Below are 19,767 nucleotides of genomic sequence, written 5' to 3' on the forward strand. Positions count from 1 at the left end.
ATAAGTGAATCCTTAATTAGACTAAGATCTCACCTAACATACATATTTAGTAGAACAAGCTTTTTTACCAATTTTCCCATATTATCCCACTTGTTGTCACATGCTCATGTTTTAATTTTATTTTTATCCCATGTGCATTACTTTTATTTTACATTGGGAAATTTTTTTTTTGTATCCCCTTTTATTGAATGCTGAAAAATAACTTTTTTTTATGCACATGGTAATTGAATCACTTTGATTTCTCATGAGCATGCTTCCCAAATTTTATTTTATTTCCTTTAACTTTTCTACCCTTTTGTTTCTATCATCCATGTTCCCAATAGGTTTCCCACATTTTAATCTATTTATAATTTTCTATCTTAAGCTAACCAAGGATTCAACTTGGGAGTTTATTTTGTTTTTCTGCTTAAGGCTAGTAGTGTGGCTAAATAGAATAAAAGAGATTTTAAAAGCTCAAGGGGGCTAACAAGGGTGATGTGAAAGGTAGGTTATTTTGGGGTAAGTGAGCTAAAATCAAATGATGGCCTTAATCATTCTTTTGGCATGTATCTATATTCTATAATTGGACATATAGATTAAAGCAAAGTAAAGAATATCAGAATAAAAAGAAATAAAACACACAGGAATGAAATTATGGTTTGAATGCAACCATACAATTAAGCTCAATACTCACAGGCTGTGTGTTCTCTAACTCAAGCATCATATATCATTCATATATGTTATGCAGGTTTAGTTAAAAATTTCCATTATTCTCATAAAAAAATTATTTAGGGTAGCCTTTAAAGTTTTAATATTCCTCCTTGATGAAATGTTGTCAGCTTAACTATATGATGTAATGCTATATATACAAAGTTTATGGATTTAAATCTGTTATGTTCAATTTCCTAGCTTACTTCCTTTTTATATTTTTCAATTTAAACTATGCTATCTTATGCTAAAAAGGGTAAACTTATACTAATGAATCCACTAATAAGTCAGAATTTCCAACTAAACTAAATAACTAAAAATATGAACTAAAAATGCAAAATGCAAAAGTAGAGTAAAAATACATAAAAGCAGCAATGTATAAGTACTCAGAAAAAAAAAGAAAAATACAGAAAAATATCCAAAATAAAAGAAAAAGAGATGTAGTGGTTCACCAAAATAAAACGCCAGAGATGGCGACCTCCCCACACTTAAAATGAAGCATTGTCCCTTATGCTCAGTCAAACTGGGTGTGAAGGGGTGTCATCACTGGTAGGGATGGTAGCTGGAGGCCCTGTGGTGGTGGTGGGCTGAGGGTCTGGCTGCTGTAGAGGCGGTGCTGACTGGATCGGGATCTCTGGATCTGCAGCCTCTATCTGATGCATAACCTCCTGATGCGGGGCAGCCTGCTTTGTGTCTGCCTGCTGATGGGTCTCCTCCTGGAAATGAGTCTCCTCCTCGTGCTCATCCTCCTCCTCCTCTGATGGCTCTGATGGTGTGTCGGGCTCAGAGGGATGTCACCATCCTGTCGGATCATCAGCTTCAGATGCGAATAGTGTCGCTGGCTGCGACGCTCCAATCTCTCATACCGGCGCTGGTTACGGCTCTCCATCTGATCAAGCTGTCGGAATAGGCGGTGCACGAGGCGGTATACGGGCTCAGAGGCAGGTGGAGGTGCAGTGGTGGCAGCAGGGGCAGCCGTGGATGAAGAGGGTCCAGCAGACGGTGGGGCTGTCTCATCAGTAGCAGTGAAGGGTGGTGGTCTGTAGCCCAAAGCGAGGAAGTTCCGACTGTGAGGAATGATCTTCCTGCCGTCCGTCGCTGGTGGTCTCTCATCGGCATCCTCCCATGGCACGTCAGCTCGACGGCCTAGCTGTGTAACCAGGTACGAAAAAGGGAGGGTGCCTCAGACGTGGACCCTGGCCATATAATGCCGGATAAAGCGTGGTAGATAAAGGTCCTTACCCTCCAGTACACACCATAGGAGGGTGATCATAGCAGCTGGGATCTCCGTCTCATGAGTACTCGGCATGACATAATTGCTCAAGATCTGGTGCCATAACCGAGCCTCATTATTTAAGTACGCCCTCTTGATCCCTCTAAGCATGGTGGTGTCTTGACCCATCTCCCAAGGACCAGTTGGGTCGAGAGCTATCCGTGCCTTTACAGCATCCCAATCAAACTGCATCAGGCGCATGTCCTCCTCAGCCTTTGAATAACCATCAGGCTGATCAGACTTGGCTGGGAGCTGGAGAATGTCCTCTAAGGCCTCCTCAGTGACTAGAATTTGTTTTCCTCTCAGGTTCACTGCGTCTAGGGTGGTGATGTAGTAGTTGCAGTAGAATTCCCGGACCCAAGATGCATTGACCTCTGTCAATATTCTCTCCAGAAAGAACCAGCCTCTTTGCTTGATTTGCTCAGTAGTGTACTGCTAGAGTGCTTCTGGAATCTTCAGAGTTCTCTCCAGGTATAGATTCCTGGAGTTTGCAAATGCCGGATATTTCAGCTCATAGTACCGGTTTGCAAATTTTATTGAATCATTTGCAGGGAGCAGCTGGTCAGCTTTTTTCTGCTGTGTAAAGTTCTTCTCCCGCCATGAGGAATCATGCATGAGTGCAATGATGGACTGGGAGGAATCTCCTCTCTTGCGCTTGCCAGTAGCCTTGCCTTTTCCTTTTCTTTGTGAGGCAGACATCCTAAAAAATGGGAAACTAGGAGATGGATAAAAATAGGGAAGAAAATAGGCAATTTAAACAAAGAAAACTCAAAGCGGCAAGGAGAATTAGAATGAGGTAAATGAGTCAAGTAATTGTGCATGAAGGATTGTTTAGCAGTTTGAAATTTGGAAAGGAAGAATTTACAATCCAAAATGTATCAGAATTCAAGGTAAATAGAAAAATTGTCAGTATGCCATGGTTAGAAAGTTAGAGGACAGTGAAAAATCAGAAAAGAGATTTTAAAAAAAAAAAAGTTAGTATGGTTAGAAGTTGAAAGAGGGGTTAGTAAATTAAAATTAGTAAAGCAGTAAAGTGTTGGTTAAAGTAAGTGGCATAAAGAAAATATTTCATGTAACAAGGATTCACAGGTGGGGACTATAGTGACTCATAACAAAACAAGGAAAACAGGGTGATGTCGATTCAAACAGATAGAAAGAAAGCAAGAATTTGAATCAGAATATCACAGATGCAGTTTATAAACCAGGAAATCAAAGAGGATAGAAAGTCTGCCATAGCATTCATGAAACGATTTGGGTAAAGCAGAGGACAACAGAGTTCAGATTGCCAAACCAAAACATGAATGAAAATAATTCACAAAAAATTTGGGCAGCATTCCGGCTAAAATTGGATTATGCCGGAAAATAAACAGCAAACAAGGAAGTTCATATGAATTAAAAAACTTGCTGCAGTTATCTATAATTAATAAAAACGTGAAAATTCAGAGTAGCAAGCAGCAAATGCAGAAAATCACAGCATATGAACAAGGTCACAAGAACAGCAGAATTGCAGTTTTGATAAAACAGAAACATGAACAGTGCAAGTAAACAGACCTAAATCCATTAACCACAGCCTAAGCTACCTAACAACCTAAAAATCTACTACAGCATGCATATCTATCTATCCTAATTATGAACATAAATAGAAAAAAATTGTAAAATAACTGCGAAGGATTTCTAAACCGTCAATCTTCCGTTCTTCAGTTGGCCGCGGTGGGGGGCAGTGGCGGAGGGAAGAGAAGAGAGGAAGAAAGAAGAAGAAAAAAGGGGAGGGGGTGGTACGGCGGTGGTGTCTGGACGGCAGCGGCGTCTGGGTGGTGGCGCGGTGGTTGCTGGGTGGTGCTGGGTGGTGGTTGGGAGAAGAAGAAGAAGAGAGGGAGAAGAGGGTTGGGAGGGGTTGCGCGACTGATAGGATTCGCGTGGCTGGGGGGTTATATTTTCGAATCCACGCGGCCGCGTGGGGCACGCGGTCGCGTGGTTGGGGTGAAAATGGGAGTGACACGATCGCATGGGGCGCGCGATCACATGGAAGAGGTGGAAGAGGGGATGACGCGATCGCGTGGGTCGCGCGATCGCGTCGCTGGAAATTGTGCTAAATGCACGACTCCAGCACCGTTTCAGCACAACTCTTTGTCTCCTTCTAGGGTGATGTGCAATCCATGCGACGCGATCGCGTCGCTTACGCAGTCGCGTGGGATTGGTATTGTGCAAGTGACGCGATCTTATGGGGAATGCGATCGCGTGGGCCAAATTGTGCAAAACGCACAAGGGCCACACGATTCCAGCCTAACTTTCTGGACGTTGGATAATTACGCCGATCTCCGGGTCACGCGATCGCGTGGATAACGTGGTCGCGTGGGAAGTGTAGTTCGCCATGTGACGCGATCGCATGGGGCATGCAGTCGCGTCGTGCATCCCCCCTTTTTTTTCTTTTTATTTTTTAAACTGAATGCAGGATGCAATGCTTAATGTGAATGCTATGCATGATTCCAGGTTTAATAAAATAAAAATAAAATTCAAAAACAAACAAAATGAAATAAAATTAAAATTGCAAAAGGAACGACCATACCATGGTGGGTTGTCTCCTACCTAGCACTTTTGGTTAAAGTCCTTAAGTTGGACATTGGAAGGGCTTCCTGTTATGGTGGCTTGTGTTTAAATTCATCCAGAAATCTCCACCAGTGCTTGGAATGCCAATAGCCTCCGGGGTCCCAAACTAGGCATGTAAAGCTTCTGAGTAGCTTTAAACAGATTTTTAGGCTCCCGGGATGATGAATGTCAGAATAGATTCCAGGATCCCAAGCCTTGTTTTTAAATCCGCCTCCGTCTTGATCTATATGTTTCCATCCGGGTGGTTTAAAAAGTAGAATCTCACCATGGTGACCAAACGTTCTCCGTGATCCATGCAATAAAGCATGATACCAATCCGTGTACTTCGAGGTGAAGCGTGGAACCTTATTGAACCTTGTGCACCAGCTTTGGGTACGAGCCATTTCCCTCTTACTCTTAAAGCCGCAAAGAGCTCTAAGCTGGCCATCTGTTTCAAGCAAACCATATTCAAGTGAATAAGTAAAGTTAAAGGTTAAGGATTGTACCCACTTGAAGCTTGTATTAGGTGGTAATGGCCTTGGGATAGGTGTTTCTGGTGGTTCTGTAAGTTCTACTCCCTTGGGTTCTTCTGTGAATTTCTCCACTGCCTCGCAAGGTTCTACAATTGTATCTGTATCCTGGTCAAAATCTTCTCTGTCTTATTCGTCACTTGAGTCATGGATTGGAGGTTGAAAGAAATCTACCTCCGCATCATCTTCATATTCACTTAGGGTAGATTCTTCGATCTCAGAGAATTCGCTTGCGGATGCAAGTTCATTACTACGAGAAATTGACTTGTGACTATCATCATCAAGGGAATTTGTGTCCTGGGTTATTCCGTCTGATTCGTCATAAACAACTTGCCTTGGAGGTTGTACAATATCCTCCTTAGCATCAACTATAGCGTCCTTGACGGAGTTCTTCTCAGTTCTGGATTCCCACGGAGGTTCAACATCTCCTAGATCTTCAACCAACTCTTCTTCTTGAACAATAACAGCTTCTTCTACTTGTTCTAGTACGAATTCATTCTCTGTCTTGTCCACTGGAGTTTCTGGTATCTCCTTTATGTTACGCTCTTCGTTAGACTGTTTAGATGGGGCTATGGTTGATCCTTGTGTAATTGAGCGCCTAGAAACCCATTGAATTACTACTTGCTCCAGTTGTCGAATGGTTGTTTGAAATTTATTTATTGTTTCCTTTAGGCGAACCTCTGCTTCTCGGGTTGCCGGACTTGGACATGATACAAAGAAAAGTGGTGGTGATTGGGAGTGATTGGATTGGTACTGGGGTAAGGAAGGATCATATGGTGGCGAATGGTGAAGAGAAGCTCATGAGTGTGGTAGTTCGAGGTTATGTTGAAAGGATGGTTTATATGCACGGGGTGGGGTTTGTTGGTAGTTACAAGGTTGTCCACCATATCCTTCAGCTGGGTATGCACTGTAGAATGGTCTTTGGCCAGGATATCTTGGAGGGTGTTGCTGCCTAAAGGGTTGATTAGATCCTCTTGGCTCCATCCATCCTTGATTGGTCTGAACTTGATGCATATTCCTACTGTAACTTCTATTTCCTTCAACAAAGTTAGAACCAAACTCAAAGCGAGAGGGGTGAGAGTTCATGGTAGCAAATAAAGATAAAAAGGAAAAACAAAAATAGAGAAACAAGCAAAAGAAAAATATTTACAATAACCAATAATAAGGCACACGTTAGCAGTTCCCCGGCAACAGCGCCATTTTGATGAGATAACTTTTACGTGTTCTAGAAATTTGTGGATAAATCCTCGTTGCAAGTATAGTTTCTAAACCTTCAAAAGTCCTTTCATACAAACGTTTTGGTTGTCACAAGTAACAAACCCATTAAAAATTGTTAACCGAGTATTCAAACCTCGGGTCATCTTCTCAAGAAACTGTAGGGAAGTATATTCTTATTATTGGTTATGGAGGTTGTAAAATCGGGGTTGAGAGTGAAGAGTAGATATGACAAATAATTTAAATGGCAATTCAAATAAATAAATACTGTAAATCAATCTTTTGGCAAGGTAAGAGAAATTGGAAGTCCAACTTAGTTATCTCTCTCAGCAATAATGAAAGTTGAATCTAAATTCCACTTAGTTAACCTTTACTAAAGTAAAGGAAAGTCAAGGGACTAATTAGTTTGATCTTTGAATCCTATTTATTTCCTAAGAAAAAGTTGGGATTATTGAAGTTCAGTTCAATTTGCAAGATAACGATTATCAATTATGTTGAGTTTGATAATGTTGAGTTACTGATTTCTTAACCAAGACCAAAAAGGGAAAAAGTAAAATTGTTAGAATAAAAATGTCCTTAGATGAAAAGCAACGGTAACACAAATTAAGGAGAAAGCAATCAATAACTGAAATACCTCAAATAATCATTAATTCAAATCATAACATGAAAAGGGTTCATAAGTCAAGTTGGTAACATTTATAGGTACGGATAAAAGCATTAAAGTAAATATTAAACATGGATCGAGAGTCACTTTTACAAACTAAGAGAAGTCCTAAATCCTAATCCTAATCCTAATCCTAGGAGAGAGAGGAGAGAACCTCTCTCAAACTAAATCTAAATCATGGAAAGTGAAAATTGGCGAGCTCCCCCTGAATGGATGCATTCCCCCACTTCATAACCTCTGGTCTATGCCTTCTGGACTTGGATTTGGGCCAAAAAGGGCTTCAGAATTCGCTATGAGCGTTTTCTGCAATTTCTGGTGCGTGGCCTCTGTCACGCGTCCGCGTGGGTCACGCGGTCGCGTCATTCAGAGCATTTCCTTGCCACGCGGTCGTGTCAGTCATGCGACCGGGTCATGTGCGTTCTGCTTAAGGGGCGCGGTCACGTCAGTCATGCGGCCACATCGCTGCTGATTCGCGCTTTGCACGCGATCGCTTCGTTCATGCGATCGCGTGGATGCCAGTTTCTTCAGAAGATCCGTTTTGTGCTTTCCTTCCATTTTTGTATGTTTCCTTTCCATCCTTTAAGTCATTCTGCCTTAGAAAATCTGAAACTACTCAACACACTAATCACGGCATCGAATGGAAATAAAGGTAATTAAAATAATTAATATTAAAGCTTAGGAAACATGTTTTTCACATACATCACATAATAAGGAAGGGAAAGTAAAACCATGCAATTAATATGAATAAGTGGGTGAAGGATTGAATAAATCACTCAAACTAAGCACAAAATAACTCATGAAATATGGGTTTATCACTCTTTGTGGCTTTAAGAGTAAGAGGAAGATGGTTAGTGATAGGAGTTGGCATGCAAGGTTCAATATGGTTCCACGCTCCAAATTGAAGTACAAGGATTGGTATAGAGTTCGATTGAATGGGTCTCGGAAGATGTTTAGGTATCTCAGTGAGATTTTAGATTACGTACCACCCGGTTGGAACAATGTAGATCAAAGCAAAGACGGGTGCAAAAGCAAGGTTTGGGACCTCGAAATTCATTCTAAAAATCAACACTCCTGGAGCTTTGTCAATTGCTTTAACTTACTCGAAGGCATTATGTGCCTAGTTTGGGACCCCGGAGGTTATTGGAATTGCAAACATTGGTGGGAATTCCTGATGAGTTCAAGTATAAGCCACCATGACAGGGAGCTCACCAAATGTCTAACTTAAGGACTTTAACTAAAAGTGCTAGGTGGGAGACAACACACCGTCGTATGATCATTCTTTTTCAGTCTTAGTTTTATTTTGTTTTGTTTATTCTTAGTTTTATTTATTCTATTTTTCTTAGTGTTCATTCATAATTCGGCATCAGCATCTGCATTTTGCATTCTGCATACTGCATAAAAAAAAAGAGAAAAAGCCAACCCACGCGTGGGCGTCGATATCACTTCGGCGTTTCCATCCAACGAACAGAAAGTTATGATGGAATCAGGAATCGTGTAGCTGGTGTGCTATAAGCACAATTTAAGTCACGCGTACACGTTCGACGCCTACGCGTCAATTTCAACTCTCGCACACCATGCGTGGGCGTGCGCGACGTGCACACGTCGCACGCAAAATCTTAGCCCCCTTCAATCTGAACAGAGAGTTGCACCAAAATGATGCTGGAATCATGCGTTTAGCACAATTTTGGTGGACGCGTACGCGTGCCTCATGCGTACGCACCATCTTCATTTATCCTCATTCACGCGTTCGCGTCTACGATGCTTACGCGTCGATGCACTTTTCCCCCATCCATGCCCATGCGTGATCCATGTGTACGCGTGGATTTGATTTATTAACTCCCCTGATGCGAGAACCCTAACTCCCTCGCATGCCTCTTTCTCCCCTCCCCTCCCTCAACGTTCCAATTCCCCCCTTTTTCCTCCAAAACCACCCCTCACCACCATCACCCTCGCACCGCACCACCACCGGCGATACCGATCGCCGCCAACCGCCCCTCACTCTTCCCCCTCTCACTTCTCCTCTTCTTATCCTTATTCCTCCTTTCTCAACCCTTCCCTCCCGCCGACCCCAAGACTGCCACGAACAGCCCCTCCACCGCCGTGCCGCCGCCACCTCCGACCATCACTACCATTCCCCTTCCTTCCCAATTTTGTCACAAAACCTCCCAGGTTTCACTACCTCCACCCCTGTATTTCAATTTCATCACTCTGTTCAATTAAGTTAGTTTGCTTCTTTAAATTCTGTTCAAAATTAGGATAGTTAGAGATGCATGGTCTAAGTGGATTTTAGGTGGTTACGTAGCTAGGATGTGGTTAGTGGATTTAGGTCTGATAAGTGTTCCGTTCTTGCTGTTTGAATTATCTGATTTTCAACTTGCTCTGCTTGATGCTGCTATATGGGTTTAACTTGCTGTTTCATTGACTTACTGAAGTGCTAAATTGATTTATTGATGCTACTGGCTACTCTTTTGGATACACAATTTCTAATCTCTGTTGCAGTAATGCCAATGTTGATATTCTGTAATCCTTTGCTTGCTGCATATGTTTGATTTGGTGATGGATTAATTGGCTATTGCTATCTTGTGGGCTCATTTGTTTCATTCTTATGGATTTACATTTGGTTTTGGTGTTTTCAATTGTTAATGAATTCATAGGACATCTGAATTGGTTAAATTGAGTTTTCCATTTTGCTTTATGATGCCTGATTCGTTTGAATTCTTGTTCTTCATGCTGCCTGACACTTACGGCATTCATATGGCTTGATGATTCTGCTGTTTGATTTTCTGGGAATGTTCCTTTTACTGCTGGCATGCTGCCCAATTTTTCTGAAAATTGTTTTCCTTAACTTCCACTCTTGAATTGACTTTGGCACTTTTGCATTGTGATTTATTTGGTTTAACCCAAAGCCAATTCATGAGGTGGTGGGTTAGCATTCCTATTCCTTTTTGGTTCCCTTTCTATTACAATCCATTATTGATAATTTTGATCCTTTTCATGTTTCTCTCATTTACAAGTTTTATCATCAATAACTTGCATTGTATGCTGACTGTGAGCTTGCTTATTCTAAACCCTTTTCCACTTCTTTTGATTAAGAACAACATTTTCATGCCACTAACTTCTTCACACTTTTCTAACTCTTAACTTAATTGACTTTCTAACTTTTCTTTTAAGTTTAAACTAACTCTTTTAACCCTTTTAGGTTCTTTTTAAGGCATGCTACCTATTGTTGCTTAGCAAACAAGCTTCTCACTATTATTGCAGGAATTCTTGGTTTTTGTTCTGATTATTGTCTGCATTCTATTTTCTTGCATTCCAAGATTTCGTTTCTTTATGTCAACTCATGAGTATGCCTCCATCTCCTTTTTTTTCTAGCTTCCTGTCTGCTTGCTTCTTACCTGCTTTTCCTTCCTCTGCTTTAATTATTAATCTGTATCCTGAAATTTCTATTTTTTAGGATGTCTGATCCGAAAGGAAAAGGCAAGGCTAAGGCCAGCATGGGTAAGAGGAAAAGAGGACAGTCATCTGTCGTTCTATTAGATATTCTAGGGGATGAATCCTGGCGTGAGAAGAACTTCACTCCATAGGAAAAAGAGGATCAACTAGTGCCTGCTTCTGACCCATTTAAATTTGCAAACCTCTACTGTGAACTAGAATTTCCAGTTTTTGCGGAAAAGAGACACCTCTATTTGGAAAAGACTCTCAGAATACCAACTGAATTACAGAAGTACATTGCCCAGCAGATCAAACAGAGAGGTTGGGTCTTTCGGGAGAGAAATCTGACAGAGGTTAATGCGTCTTGGGTCCGTAAATTCTACTGCAACTATTACAAGACGACCCTGGATGCAGTACAGCTAAGAGGAAAAGAGATCTTGGTTACTGAGGAGGCCATAGAGGATATCCTCAATTTCCAGCCTAAATTAGACGAGCCAGATGGTTATCAGAAGGCTGAGGAGTCCATTCAGTTTATGAGCTTTGATTGAGATGCTGTGAGGCGCACCATAGCCATTGATCCTGCTGTTCCTTGGGCTATGGGTAAGTCGACGGTAACTCCAAAGAGCATCAAGATTATCTATCTTAATGATGAGGCTCGGCTATGGCAACAAATATTGAGTAACTATGTTATGCCGAGCACTCACGAGTTAGAGGTGCCGGCTGCTATGATCATTCTCATCTGGTACGTTATGGAAGGAAAGGACCTGTACCTTCCACGGTTCATCAAGAAGTACATGGCTAGGGTTCATGTTCGAGGCACTCTGCCATCTCCCTATCTGATTACCTAGATGGCCCGCCGAGCTGAGATGCCTTGGGAGCTTGAGGATGAGAAGCCATCGGCTGCCGACTGCAAAAAGATTAATCCACATGGCAAGTGGTTCGAAGCTTTAGGCCACAGACCACCTTCTCTTACTGCCTCTACTGACGCGGCCACATCCTTCGCAGCACCCTTAGCACCTGCTACACCTCCCGCACCCACAGCACCATCTTCCGCTTCCCAGCCCGTCTACCATCTAGTGTACCGTCTCTTTGAGCGCATCGATCAGATGGAGCGCCGCACTCAGCGGCGTATTGAGCAGTCAGATCATTGCAACAAGCGATGCTATGAGCATCTGAAGCTAATGATGAGGACTGGGCATACTGACATCCCCTCCGAGCCTGACACACCCTTCGAACACTCTGAGGAGGAGGAGGATGAGTGATGCACCACTATTCCGTAGTACATCTTGTGCTTAATTGAGTGGATTTTATCCACTATTCTCACACTTTTTCATGTAAATTGCATGTTTAACATTTTCCTTCCTAATTCTGTGATTTGATTGAAAACATGCTTCTTTGGCCTTAATTTTGTGATGATTAATCCCCTCTTATTACCATTCGATGCCTTGATATGTGTGTTAAGTGATTTCAGGGTTTATAGGGTAGGAATGGCTTAGAGGATGGAAAGGAGGCATGCAAAAGTGGAAGGAATACAAGAAATTGAAGGAAAGCTACAAAGATCCCAATGAGGCGGTTCCAGTTGCGTTGGAAAGCTAACATCTGGGGCTTCGCAACGATATATAATTTGCCACAGCTGCCCCGAAGATAGATGACGCGCACACGTGGATCACGCATACGCGTGACTTGGCAAAAACTCAATCCCTGCGAACGCGTGGATGACGCTCACGCGTGACTTTGCCACATGGTGGACGTATCATAAATCACTGGGGGAATCCATTTGTCGGCCCAGAAAACACAGATTAGAGGCTATAAAGTGGGGGAATCCATTTATTCATAAACACAACTTTCAAGGGCACATTTTTAGGTTTTAGATGTAGTTTCTAGAGAGAGAGGCTCTCTCCTCTCTCTTAGGATTTAGGATTAGGATTTCTCTTAAGGTTAGGCTTACTTTTTCTTCATTCCAGGTTCAATGTTCCTTTAAATTAGTTTCTCTTCTACTTTTATTTACTCTATTACTTTAGTTGCTCTATTTCACTTGCTATTACTTATGTTGCTAAATTGGTTTATGAACTCCATGTTAGAATTGATTTTCTTAATTAATACACATTGAGGTATTTCAGATTTATGTTGCTTTCTTCTATTTATGATATAAATAATTTAAATTTTTCTCCCTTTGCTTTGGTTGAGTAATTGGTGACACTTGAGTTATCAAACTCAGCTGTTGATTGAAAATTGGAATTTGCTGATTAATTTGGATCCCTCTAAAGCTAGTCTTTCCACAGGAGTTGATTAGGACTTGAGGAATCAAATTGATTGGTCCACTTGACTTTCCTTTATTTAGTAAGGGTTAACTAAGTGGGAGCAATAAACAATTCTCATCACACCTGATAAAGATAACTAGGATGGGATTTCCAGTTCTTATACCTTGAAATGGTTTTCATGATAATTAATTTAATTGTTGCCAGTTTATTTTCCTGTTCCCTATTTTAAAAACCCAAAAATATACCTTTTTCCATAACCAATAATAAATCATACTTCCCTGTAATTCCTTGAGAGACGACCCAAGGTTTAAATACTTCGGTTATAAATTTTATTGGATTTTGTTACTTGTGACAACCAAACTTTTGTACGAAAGGATTCTCTGTTGGTTTAGAAACTATACTTACAATGTGATTATTCTTATAAAATTATTTACTAGCAAGAATCTAATCGTCAAAATGGCACCATTGCCGGGAAATTGCAAACGTGTGCCATATTATTGGTTATTATAGATATTTACTTTTTCGTTTCTTTTTTTTAGTGTTTCTAGTTTTAGGAGTTTATTTTCATTATACACCGAATAGCGGCAGTTTTTTTAGGGATTTGCGACAGTTTTTAACCACCGCAAAATGAAATTCCAGCGGTTCCACAAAGTCGCCTATTAGGGGGTTGTAATTTGATTTTGCGGCGGTTCTAAAAAACCGCTGGCATAACCGCCGCTGAAAACCAAGCCAACACCTATCTTTACATATTAGGTTGCTGAGAGGAGAACAAAAAGAATTAAGATTACCAGCTGAGCAATCATGAAGAACCCAATAGAAGAAGACCATGTCTTTCAACATAGGACCAGCTGCAAGACTTGGTGACAAAAATTAGTGCCTGGCTAATAATGCTGACTTGTAGGTAAAGGGCTGCCATCATTTCTGCAGAGCTATGTCTCGGAGACCTTACCCCAAATTTGTCCTGCAATAACAGAAAGTTAGTGTTCATAACTGTCACAATTTCCACTAGTAGGTGATAACATGTGAACTTTTCATAGATGAATCTAATGTATAAATTTATGACAGAGCTCATCCCTACTGATTTCTACCTACAACCAAATATACTGAAAGAAACGTGCGTGAAATTAAATTGTCTATTTTCCTGAAAATTAAGTTATATTCCACAAGCTGAGTGCTCATTTTGATATTTTAGTAATGCACGTTCTCCAAAATAAGCATGAGCTCAAATTTCACCAAAATATAAAACCTAACATAAGTCAAACAAGGACCATTAAACTCATATCTAAGGACAAAACAATAGTACGTACCTTGATTGTCCTGCCACCGATTTCCAATTGACCATTCAAGCTCTGTGCATTTCTCGCATCTTCAAGGCATGCAAACTACAATAAACAATGGTTCAATCAACTGACACTGCTAGAAAAAAATGCAATTTTATAGAAGACTAGTCTCTCAAGTCCTACAGACTGTAGTTCAATACAATCAAAGCTTCCGCATAGAATATGGACAACCTCTTCAAATATTGCTATAACATATAATTTTAGAAAAGGAGAAGTTATAAAAACATAAAGGAAGAGGCAACCAAAATTGAATGCATTTAACCAAACAAAAAAGTCATGATTAATCACCTGCACAAAGTCAAAACCTTTGCAGTTCCCACTTTCATCAAGAGGCAGCTGGACAAGCTCAACCTGACCAAATGCTTCAAATACCTAAAAAATGAGACCAAGGAAGACAAGAGAATAAAACAGGCAATTAGAAGGGGAAAGATTGGACTCAAAAATAATAAATCAATAAAATGTGAAGGAAAAACAAGATCCTGAGTTCAACTAATTGACAAAGAAAGGGAAGAGAAACAAAAACACTAGATACATTCTAAGTACATGAGTCTAGCTCATTCTACAATCAGAATTGTATCATATCATGACGACCCCTTACGGTCTATTAAATCTAGAGACTCATTTAGAAGTGACGAATTGTACATAGGCCAAAAGAAAAATAAGTGCTCACCATCTGAAGATCAGTTTCGGTCATATTGAAATGCAGATTGCCTACATATAGCCTTCTTGCTACCCCTGAATATGGGCCTATAACTCCAGCAGGTCCAGTAGCAACAGATGTTGTGGACTGAACCAAATTTTTTTCTGCTTCTGATGGCTTCACCATCACTGGTTGACCAAGAAGAAATTGGCCAGAAAGTGCTATTGCCATGGGGACAGACATGACATCATAGAACTCAATATACCTGTAAACATAAACAAAAAAATATTAATTATATAAACATAAAAAGCCATTGAAAGAGCAGAGTTATAAAATGTAATTTTTAATTACAAATGCACTGATGGCCCATTAATTGAGATGGTGAAAGTTTTGTAAAATCACTGTACATAGAGAAACAGATTTCGATACATATAGAAAGGGGGAAAAGATAATAGACCATTATTACAATGAAAACTTGGCAAAAACTATGATTGTTAATTCCACAGTTCCCTCGCATCATAAATATATCAGTATGTATATTTGTCAACCCCTATGGTGGTGTTCGGTGTTCATAAAACTAGCACACAATTTTTAAGTTGTACAAATTCACTTGAATCAAACATGATATACAAATTCTCAAGATATAATGCCATCCTTCATTCATTTATTTAACAACCAACAGCACCTGTTTCATGCTACTCCCCAGTTTCCATAACTATTAACATAAGTTAGCATTCAAGATTCTTAAATGGGAAAAGTATGATAGTCATCAGTGGCAACTACATGGCTAATTATAATTGCAAGCAAGCTATTGCATCTTACTTCTCTCAAACTCTAATGAGTCCAATTAAGAAGCTTCATTCGGACCCCATTAATTAATAATTATATATATTGGCATATCATATGATTATCTACCAATAATATATATCTTCATGACATTTACCTAATTTGATAACTAACATATATATAATGTTAGGTAATTAATATGTTGGAGTGTTGAGAAGCAGTATAGAATGCGTTAAAATATTCTATGGTTACATCATTTTCTTATCATACTTACATTTCTCTCCAATGATTTAGTTCTGTGCACAGGGATGTAATGCATACCCAACACCCTTAGAGCTTCTTGAATTACGGTCCATAATGGTATTGTCATAATGGTACCTAAAGAGATAATGGTGAAAGAAAATATCATTGAAAAATCATACAACAGTCCAAGCAAACTACATGAAGGTCATTCAGCACAATATTATCTTACCATCATTTAGTATGGCAATGATCAACACCATAAAGGGTGCAAAATCAAACTTCCAAATCAATGCAATAAACATGAAATAAAACTGCAAAATAAAAAGTAAATCAAATAAAATTATATGAACTATTTAATTAGGTATGTAAAAGAAAATTAAATTACACTCCTAAACCAATTTGATCTTCATACGTTTATTCTATTCAATTAAATGTCTTTTATATACATGTCAAACTTTATGTATTGAAAGTTCCCAACAAAATAGCATATTGTGAAACATGTTCAAAATACTTGGCATATTGTCGAACACTTGGCATGCAAAAGCATAAACAATACAAAATAGCACTAACAAGCATTCTTTGTAACACTAAATGAAAATTCAGCACCAACGACATAAAAAATTAGCAGCATTTTACAGTGACTCAACAAAGCATCAGTCAATAAATCCAAACAAATTGAAATTCAACCTGAAAAAGCTCTTAACAGCATGTTTAACTATGCATAAACTAACACTAATTCTAATAAGAAAATCCTAATTCTACCTAAACTCAACTAACAGCAGCAAATAATTCTAACCAAATCAAATTAACACTAGAATCAACATATAACTAATCCTAAATTAACCAAAACAGAGAAGAAAAGGTGATATGAGAACCTGAGTCAAATTAACACTAGAGTGGCTCTATTCTGATTCTGTGATTGGGAATGAGGGAGGCATGGGTAAACTAGAGAGCCACAGGCCCATAGTGCGAGGTTGTAAGGAGGGGAAGAAGATGGTCACGGTAGCGCTTGATGGTAGCCGACAGCGAGACAGAGAAGGCATGAGACAGGGGAAGAGAAAGAGAGAAAGGGTTTCCGCGGTGGTTGTTCGGCAAGGGTGGAAGAAGAAGAAGAAGAAGAAGAAGAAGAAGAAGAAGAAGAAGAAGAAGAAGAAGAAGAAGAAGAAGAAGATGACGGTGGTGGTTTTGTGGTTCTGATGGAGACTCTGGGGATGATGATCGATGGTGGCGCTACGTGGGTGGTCGCTAGGGCTGGACAAGGGGGAATGATTAATCTGGTGACGGGGCATTTAGGGGCTCTCTTCTTGTTTTGATTTGTTGCCGTTGGGAAGCAAATCGCTGCTATTTTGGTTCCTTTTGTAGCAGAGCCCAAACCGATATCATAATGGCCGCTATCTTGTCAATTGGCTGCGGTTTGATAAACAGCTGCTAATTAGCCGCTGCTATCTTTCGTGTTTGTTGTAGTGTTAATTGCTACTATGAATTCTCACCCCTCTAACTTTATGTTTGGTTACAATATTATTGTAAGGAATGGAAACTATAATGAAAATAGGCATCAAGGTTGGAAGAATCAAAGATGGGAGGAGCCACAAGGATTTGATCAACCCTCTTGGCAATAACCCCCTCCAATGCGCCATAACCAACAACCATTCTGTGATGCATACGAAGACAATAGTTATGGTGGACCCCTTCGTAACAAACCACCTCTACCAAATTACTATAGTCAAGAGCCATTCTGAGGTTCGTACCAAAATGATAAATATGATGGACCCCCTTGTAGTTACCAACAAGCCCTATCATATGCCTATGAACCACCTCCACAACATACCTTTGAACCACCAAACTCATAAGCTCCTTACCACCAAACACCCCATATGACCCTAACCCTTATCCACCATATCAACCACCCTATGAGCCATATGAGCCATACATAGATCCACCCTAATTCCAACTCAATTACTCCCAAGAACCGCCACCTTCATATACACCACATCCATATCCATCAATCCAAAAGACTTATGGTCCTACTTATGATATCCAAGCAGAACAAGAGTCAAGGGATCGTCTCAAGGAAACAGTGGATCAATTTCAAGCAACCCTGCGTCAATTGGACCGAGCGGTAAACCGAATAGCACCCGAAGCTTTCATGGCTAAAGAATCTCAACTTGAGAACAAGGAATTGAAATGTGCTGTGCAACAAGTGCAAAAGATGGAGAGTGATGAACCACCACATTCTTATTATCATGAACCACCCTCTTATCATGAACCTTTCCTCCCAAGTAATGAGCCCTCATATCCACCTCAACCTTCAATGCATCACACTCTTGCTGTTCTTCTTCAAGGGCAAAGAGAGATGGAACGGGGAGTACTCGAATTCGCGACTACCTTAACCGTGGTAGTAAATCAATTAGCTTCCCAATATCTGAGCACTCAAAGTACTCCCATGGCTACATGTGGAGAATCAAAAGAAGAGCGCAGCATGAAGGAGACACTAGAAACTCCGGTTGACAATGAGGAACATGGCTTTGTATGGAACAAGTAGAGGAAGCCATAATAGTTGCAGAGGAAGAAGTAGTTGAAGATTTAGGAGATGCTAATCCTCCATGGAAATCTAGAATTGTAGAGTACTCCTCCAATAAGATTGAAATTGATGTCAAGAAGGCCAGTGCACAACCTCCATGGTATATTCCTTATGAAGACTTGGATGGGAAAGATCAAGAAGTAAGTTCCCTTGGTGATGAGGATCATGCATCACGTCCACCTAGTAATAAATCTACATCCGTAAATAAACTCCTTGAATATGAAGCTCTTCTCTGATCGAGTCTGAGAATGATGTGGAAGCAGAAATTCTTAAAAAATGGCGGACGGGAGTTGAGTAGGCTTTGTCAAGAACGTTGGGGACATCTCCACCTAGGTTGCCATATACTCCTTCATTTGAGTGGATAAGGCTTGTCTCTATTCGCCTTACCATTCCACCTGAATATGGTATTCTTGAAACGGATGGCCAACTTAGGAGACTTTGTGGCATTAAGCGTAAAAGAAGGATGTTTAGTGGTGGGAGTTGCAAATCAAGGCTCATCAAGGTTGATACTTCAAGAGATAGATGTAAGGGCTCAACTGGTGATAATTTGGTTAGATCTAAAAGAAGAGTTTCGTACTCCGTAGAGAATTCAAAGTGCTTGCCACCCAGATGGAACCATGATGATCAACTTGAAGACGGGTGTAGAATCAAAATTTGGGATCCCGACATACAAGAAGATCAACTTTGGGAGCTCAAAGCCTGTGAAGAACTCCATCAAGGCTTGGGAAATTTACATGGAATAGACAGAGCTTATAAGAAGTCCAAGCATTGGTGGCAGTTTCAAGATGAGTTCAAGCACAAGCCGCCATGACAAGGAGCTCACCAAATGTCCAACTTAAGGACTTTAACTAAAAGTGCTAGGTGGGAGACAACCCACCATGGTATATTATTTCCTTTTTGTTCTTAGTTTTATTTTATTTTATTTTTATTTTTATTCGTGTTCATTCATAATTTTTGCATAGTCATTTGCATTCTGCATTTTGCATTCTGCATTAAAAAATGGCACACAACGCGCAAGCATCGCTGACGCGTCCGCATCATATGTGCATTCGAAACAAGGAAGAAAAGAAGCAGAGAGTCACGTGGGAGCGTGGTTGGAGGCGTGCTTTAGGCACAAACATGCCCACGCGAACAAGTCCCTGACGCGTCCGCATCATTTAAAAAAATCAGCCTCCCACGCGTGTACGTCACTCACGCGCACGCGTGACCCTACAAAATCGACATAAAGAGGTGTGTATGGCAGAGTGTTATAATGGAGTGGGGTTGGAATGGTGCTGGAAGCACAAACCCCATCACGCATGTGCGTCACCCACGCGTATGCGTCATTTTTCAAAATTAGGCCATTCACGCGTGCGCGTCACCCACGCACACGCGTCACCTTAAATTTTGGCAATGTGCGTATAAAACATAGAGTTGTGTGTACGCGAGGCTGCACTCGTGCCTATAGCACAAATCAGGTCACGCGTGCGCGTCATCCACGCGAACGCATCACTTGAAAATAGCGCCAACCACGCGAATGTGTGCTCCAC

At 40.5% G+C, this 19,767-nt stretch overlaps 1 protein-coding gene across 1 annotated transcript; it reads right to left on the reverse strand.

Annotated features, from left to right (window-relative positions):
* LOC107607970 (RNA-binding protein 39-like) lies at positions 13,778-15,770 on the reverse strand. The gene is made up of 4 exons (XM_021120769.1): positions 15,736-15,770; positions 14,659-14,893; positions 14,277-14,360; positions 13,778-14,030 (listed from the first exon to the last, which is right to left on the reverse strand). The coding sequence occupies exons 1-4, from the start codon at positions 15,768-15,770 to the stop codon at positions 13,905-13,907; spliced, it is 480 nt and encodes a 159-aa protein (XP_020976428.1). The 3' UTR covers positions 13,778-13,904.

The sequence above is a fragment of the Arachis ipaensis genome, chromosome B01 (genome assembly GCF_000816755.2).
Source record: "Arachis ipaensis cultivar K30076 chromosome B01, Araip1.1, whole genome shotgun sequence".
NCBI classification, from domain to species: domain Eukaryota; kingdom Viridiplantae; phylum Streptophyta; class Magnoliopsida; order Fabales; family Fabaceae; genus Arachis; species Arachis ipaensis.

Bases quoted from the DNA above. Each gene is read 5' to 3' on its own strand.
- LOC107607970 (XM_021120769.1), bottom strand. From the start codon at position 15,770: ATGGACCGTAATTCAAGAAGCTCTAAGGGTGTTGG. The intron at 14,361-14,658 runs GTGAGCACTTAT...CTCATTTTTTAG, and splicing joins CCGAAACTGATCTTCAGATG to GTATTTGAAGCATTTGGTCA. The intron at 14,031-14,276 runs GTGATTAATCAT...TGTTTATTGTAG, and splicing joins AAGGTTTTGACTTTGTGCAG to TTTGCATGCCTTGAAGATGC.